At 42.1% G+C, this 6,634-nt stretch overlaps 1 protein-coding gene across 1 annotated transcript in view; it reads left to right on the forward strand.

Moving 5' to 3' along the window:
• The first annotated feature begins 5,416 nt into the window (after nucleotides 1-5,416).
• ARSH (arylsulfatase family member H) overlaps nucleotides 5,417-6,634 on the forward strand; it is an 18,608-nt gene continuing 17,390 nt past the window's right edge. The window contains exon 1 of the mRNA XM_035029610.1: nucleotides 5,417-5,569. Within this exon, the coding sequence (XP_034885501.1) occupies nucleotides 5,417-5,569 (153 nt within the window). The remainder of the gene's footprint in view (nucleotides 5,570-6,634) is intronic.

Here is a 6,634-nt window from a genome sequence, read left to right on the forward strand (position 1 = left end):
TACCATTACAGTGACTCAATGAATACCAAAATATTGAAAATCATAAGTTGACACATAACATAACAGTTTTGCTGGTTTAGAAACCAGGCTTCTGGTCTCTGAATTTACTTCATAATTGTTGTCATTTAATGTTTTACTAGTGGACTTTTTCTTAGTGGAAAGCAAATAATGGAGAGATGGGTTTATCTCATCCAGCAGAAAATGTGGGTGTATATGAATTGCTGGCGGGGAAGAGTATGTTTTTGATAACAGATGTATTTAAATTTTTTCATGCCATTGAGTATTCTCCTTTATATTTTATAATAATGATGTTGCAAGAGTCATTGAATAGGGGCACCTGGATGGCTCAGACTGTTAAGCATCTGCCTTCAACTCAGGTCATGATCCCAGGGTCCTGAAATCGAGCCCCATGTCCAACTTCCTGCTCAGTGGGGAATCTGCTTCTCCCTCTGCCTCTGCCCCTCCTCCCTATTCATGCTCTCTCTCTCGCTCTCTCAAATAAATTAATTAATTAATTAAAAAAATAAAGTCATTGAATATCAGTCAGTTTGGAGGAAGTTTGGGGATTTATGTGAATCTTTTTAGAAATCTCTTCAGTGAGGAACCACAAGATACCACAGTCAACATATTAAATTCTTTCCAGCAGGAATTAGTAAAATAAAGCAATGAGAAAATTTCTATGTTCAATTTTTATTCATATATTTAAATTAGGAGAGAAAAATAATAAAATCACAGAGATTCTATTCTAAATCAACAACCCTGGATGAGAAAATCAGAATCTTGCTTGATGAATAAACAGCATTTGAAATCATCCAAGAATGATTTCCTATCAGTCTGGTTCAGTGGAGCTCACCATGGAGACAGGATGATTTCATGCTGTTTGGCGATGTGTGGGAATAATTGGGATTGTCATATCTGGGGAGGGGGTGCTCCTGGCATGTGGTGGGCGGAGACCAGAGATGCTGCTCATCACCCTACAGGGTTGAGGATGCCCCACCCCAGAGAGCTATCCAGCCCCAGATGCCCACAGTGCTGAGATTGAGAGACCGCGTCCTGGTGCATTTGACCAGTTTCTCAATTGTGCCTTTCATGCTCTTGTTAGGGACACATAGTGGGAATTTATGTCTTTAAGCATCTCCTCTGCTTTAGTTGCATTGACTGGCCCAGCTGCAGGTGTTGGTTCTCAGCACATAACAAAGAAAGGAAGGAGATGTTCAATTGAAAATTATGATCAATTGTTTGCTCCATTTCAAGTATGATCTGCTGAATTTTGCCCAGTTCCGCCTGGGTTGCAATTATGTCTTTGACTCGCTCACCTACACACGGACAACTACCATGAAGATAGTGGTGGTCCTCCACTGGGCATCAAGCCACCACCATGGGTCTGCTCTACAAGACAACTGTGGCTTTGGTTATATATAATGCATGATTTTCCAGGTGTGTAGGGGAAAGGAGGAGGTTCTGTTTTTTTTGGAAGAACATACAGGCACTTTTAAGACTGGTGTCAGTGGCGAGAAGATTTTTGTTAGTGAACATTAACAGGGAGAATGTTTTAATTAATGGGGAGGTTGCATTTGGCTTTATTAGTTTGCCCTAAGCTATACCCTAACTCCTGGAACCTCCTGTATCCACAGAAGAGTGGGAGTAATCATAGTATTACTGTCCTTCCTCAAAGCTTAAGGAGATAACATCCAGTGTCCTTGGATGAAAGGTCCCACAAAAGTAATTACTGTTTTGATTTCAGCTGTGGTTGAGGAATGCCTCACAGAATTATATAGCTTTACCATCAAAGAATCCCAAAAGATCAATGAGTGCATCTTCCTTATTTTAAAGGAGATAACATAGATTTCTGCATGATGAATATACTCCCATTTATTTAGCCGTTCCTCTTCAGCATGCTTTCAGTTGGCTTCAGCCTGACTCCATGTAAAAGCAATGTTGCAATGAACCCCCTTACTCCTGACTTTTGCCTGCTGGCTGAGCGTTTCTCCAGGGTGAGAAGCCACAAATACTGTGTCTTAGTTTATGATTTCTTAAAAATTTAATATTTGGTGGAAAACGTACCCTCACAAAAGCTTTCCCTGGCAGTTCCAGGTAACTTTCTTGGAATCTTTCTTAAAACTGCATGCTATCAAACTTGAAGAAATTACTGGGGTTTTGATAGATATGTGACCTGATGATCCTTAAAATTTACTTTTTCTGGTTACTGATGAGACTAAGCATATAGTTATGAGTTTGTTGATCCTGTGTGTCTTCTGTGAATGGCCTGTGGACACCTTATGTCTAGTCTTTCTATTATATCTTTATCCCTTTTCTAATCTATTTATAGAAAATATTCTAGATATTTTCTCCTTCTTTGAACATGCCACTTTTGCTTTGTTGACGGAGTCTCCTGATGTAGAGAAGTTGTTTTTTTCCCTCCCAATTGCTTATATTTGTTTCCTGGGGCTGCTGTAACAAATGACCACAAACTGAGGGCTTACAGCAACAGAGGTGTATCCTCCCCCATTTCTGGAGACCTGAGTCTGAGATCCAGGCGGGGCAGGGCTGTGTTCCCTCTGGAGGCTCCAGGGGAGGGTCCTTCCTGCATCCTCCAGCTTCTGGGGCTCCAGGCCTCCCTGGGTTTTTGGCCGCATACCTCCCATCTCTGGCTTTGTCCTCAAGTGGCTTCTCCTCCGTGTCTGTGTCTCCTCTTCTGTCCCTTGTAAGGACAACTGTCTTTGGATTTAGGGCCACCCTCATCTACAAAGGTGTCATCTCCAGATCTTCACTTCATCACATCTGGAAAGACCCCATTTCGATCTAAGCCACCATCCTCAGGTTCTTCCATATAACTACCTGATAACCTTTCTCTTACTAAGGTGTCCATGACTGATATGTTTTGCTATTTCTGGGTCATTAGGAGTTAACCTCTAAAGGCAAAACCATGAAAATCTGGAATTTTAAAGACTTTTTTCCAGCTTTATTGAGATGGAATTGACACAGAACCCTGTGTAAGTTTAACATGTACAATGTGGTGATTTGCTATCAGTATGTACTGCAAAGTGATTACCAAAAATAGGTTAGCTAACACATCAATCACTTCACATAGCTGTATTTTTTTCCCCATCATTTTGGAAGGTCCACACCACCATCCAGGGGCACTGGTTTTGGGGTTTTATTTTGGTTTGGTTTGGTTTTTGACTCTCACTCTCTCTCTGAAGGAATATAGTCCACATACATCAGCACATGCATTTTCATCCATTTGGGGATGCAATTCTTTTGTTGGCTAATGTGTTTCCCGCTTTTTCTATTAATAACATGACCTTATAGAATAGCTTTTTGAGCAGTGCTTCTTGATTAGGTTCATAACTTTGGGCATCTCTTCAAAGACAGCTAGAAAATAAAACCAATTCGGAAGACCACATAGATATATGACACCAGCCTCATGCATTTGTACATTCCCAGAAGCCCGTTATGCATCACCAGTTTGCCCACCTTTAATAAACTCCTATGTTAAAATTTGAGAGTGGGGAGAGGAAGTGGAGAAAGGGGTTGTGCAGAATGGGGTAGAGGTAGAGGAGCTTCCTGGGTAGACACGGTCTTCTTGATATCTTTTAAAATCTGGATTTGATATGTATAATTCTTTGAGACAGTAGAAGTTCTGTTATATCATGAAGCTAACTTTTATTTCCATCTATTTTGTAAATACCTTTTATTTCTTGCCAGTTAGGAAGAACTTTGCACATGTGACTAGGACCATCCATTGTGACTTTACCAATCTTGGGTTGGAGAGATACGTTCTTATGAAATGAGGTGGACATGGTTACAACTGGTAAATAAATAAAAAAAGCACCGTTCTTGCATCTCTCACCCAACCCTTGGGAAATGCTCAATGTCTTCAGTGAGGATGTACTGGAAATGCATTCTGGAAATTACTGGAAATTTACAGGAATGCCATATAATGTGTGAGGCAGTGGGGCTGGGGAGAGGAAACATTAGAGTATGGCTTTTCAGGAGGTCACCATGGAACCAAGCTGAATGCACAAGTATTGACTGGGGGTCTGTGGAGCAGAGACAATGGGAGTGTAGGCTTCACCAAATGTGCCAGGGGAGTCGGCCTCTAGAAACGTCCCGCCTGAGAGCCTTCCTGGAAGTCTAAGATGACAAGGGAGCCCTGGGAATTGGACACACACACACAAGATATTAAGGCAGAGACCTCCTGGATGCCACATCTCCAATTTACCAGCCTCTGTGAAAGTGTTCTAAACTCTATGACTCCAGCTCCCTCTCCCATAAAACAAAAGAAGTGTCATTAAGCTTTCGAGGCAAAGCAGGGTGAGATATTTTGAGGATCCAGTGGGAACACTGGAGATGCCTTGGGAATGAAAAAGCCCTATAAACTCTGGGGTGGTGTCATTAATTGTTATTATATAGCATTTGTCTTGTGGGGTGACTCCTTAGCCTACGAAGCATCACCAACTTGGAGCCATTTGAGGGTCTTCTGTGGGGAGAACACAGGACTCTACCACCCTTTGGACTCTTATAAAAGGATCATAATTATAGCTGCTGAACATGCCTTCTTGCCCTCAATGAGTTTGGCCAACATCGCCATAGGTCCACAGTGTTCATCACTGTGCTTTTTTAAGGTAGACATTGCTTATCCACCTTGGGCAGAGAAATGTTCTTTGCAGGAGAGTACCATACATACCGTATGGGTGTTAGAAATAGTTACGGATTGCATGCCCATTCGTGGGTGACTCATTTATTTCAGTGACTCTGCCATGAAGGGTTTTTGTTGCCAGATCCACATCATGTGTTGGAAATCTGCCATGACATTTACCCAGAAATGAGTGGGTCGTGCATGTTCTTTGTCACATTCTCTCTGCACCAACATGACTGGTTTGCGATCAACAGGTTCTTTAGTACTTTGGATTGACTGCCTGTCTATGAGAGAAATGTTGGTTCTGTACCTCTTCTGTTTTTTCTTTTTCTTCCCTAGGGGAGCAGAATACGCAGTCATGAAGCTGACAATCTGTAACTGGTAAGTAGGTGACTTCGCAAACCTTCCTTTTTCTCTGTACCCCAGACAGAAGGGTCCCAGGGTTCCTCACCTCGGCTGGTGTTTGGTCTACTTCATCTGCCTGACACCTGCTAAGGATAATGGGGGGTGTGCTAGGGGCTGTGGGTTGCTGGAGTCCCACAGGAGGGCTTTTCTGCGGAAGCAATGCTTACCTTAGGAATGACAGCATGTGTGCGAATTCATAGGGCGAACAGCAGGATGTTGCAGAGACACGGGGGTTGTACAAGGTCCAAACTCACGGATCCTTGTAGGGATTTCAAGGACGCCCATGGATAAGCCAAGGCTGGGGGGTGGGTAGTGAGAAGAAAGCATGATGGAGCAGCAAAGAGCACCACTTGGTGAGGCTTGCCAATCATGACGCAATGGGCAGTCACTGGACTTGGCGAGGGAGCATTGCAAGCAGATTTGTACGTTGATAGCGTTGCTCAGCTTGGCTGCATTTTGGAGGGGCCCAAGTGGCAAAAATGGGACATGCCAGGCCATTTGGGAGAGTTTGGAGATGTCCAAGTGAGACACGCTGTTGAGTTCCTTGGCCTGCCCTCATGGGCCTGTAGCTGGATGCATGCAAGTAGATTTAAGATGCATTTTTTGAGGGAGCGCAAACAGGGCTTACAATGGATCGGATGGAATTTGGGGATGAAGAACCAGTTTCCTGCAGGAGACAGTGGTTCTCAACTTGGAGCGATTTCGATCAAAGGCTGTTGTGTTCTTCGGAGCATACGATAGCCTTTAGCAGTTACGAAGGCATGAGCCTACAGCCTAATAGTAACATATACACGTATGTTAATTTTCCTTTCTCAGATATTGAAAGAATTCCCAATGTTATTTTAAATATATATTTTAATGTATTAAAAAGTACAACTAAACATTAAAAAAAAAAAAAAAAAGCCAGACTAGCTGGTGATTTGCGTCCGATTTTCTATTTTGTTTACATTTTAATCCCAATAAATCAAATTATTAGGCCTTCCATTCAAGTTTAAACACTATTAGGGCTTCATTAAGGGTCTCCTATCATGAAACAGTTTGGGAAGTTATAAGAATTTAAATATCACAAGGCATAGAAAATTAATGTGTATGTTGTAGTATGTTAACATAGAATAGGACTTTAAAAAAAACATTCTGGGGGCACCTGGGTGGCTCCGTTGGTTAAGCATGTGCCTTTGGCTCAGGTCATGATTTTGGGGTCCTGGGATTGAGCTCCTACATTGGGATCCCTGCTCTGCGGGGACTCTGCTTCTCCCTCTCCCTCTGCCCGTCCGCCTCGCTTGTGTTCTCTCTCTGTCTGTCTCAAATAAATAAATACAATCTTTAAAAATAAATACAAAATTTGCTGGCATAGAGTTGCTCATAATATGTTCTTATAATTGTTTGTATTTCTTTGGTGTTGGTTGTGATCTCTCCTCTTTCATTCATGATTTTGTTGATTTGGGTCATTTCTCTTTTCTTTTTGATAAGTCTGGCCAGGGGTTTATCAATCTTGTTAATTCTTTCAAAGAACCAGCTCCTAGTTTCGTTGATCTGTTCTACTGTTCTTTTAGTTTCTATTTCATTGATTTCTGCTCTGATCTTTAT

The sequence above is a fragment of the Mirounga leonina genome, unplaced genomic scaffold (genome assembly GCF_011800145.1).
Source record: "Mirounga leonina isolate KUSES-001 unplaced genomic scaffold, KU_Mleo_1.0 Mir_268, whole genome shotgun sequence".
Classification (NCBI taxonomy): domain Eukaryota; kingdom Metazoa; phylum Chordata; class Mammalia; order Carnivora; family Phocidae; genus Mirounga; species Mirounga leonina.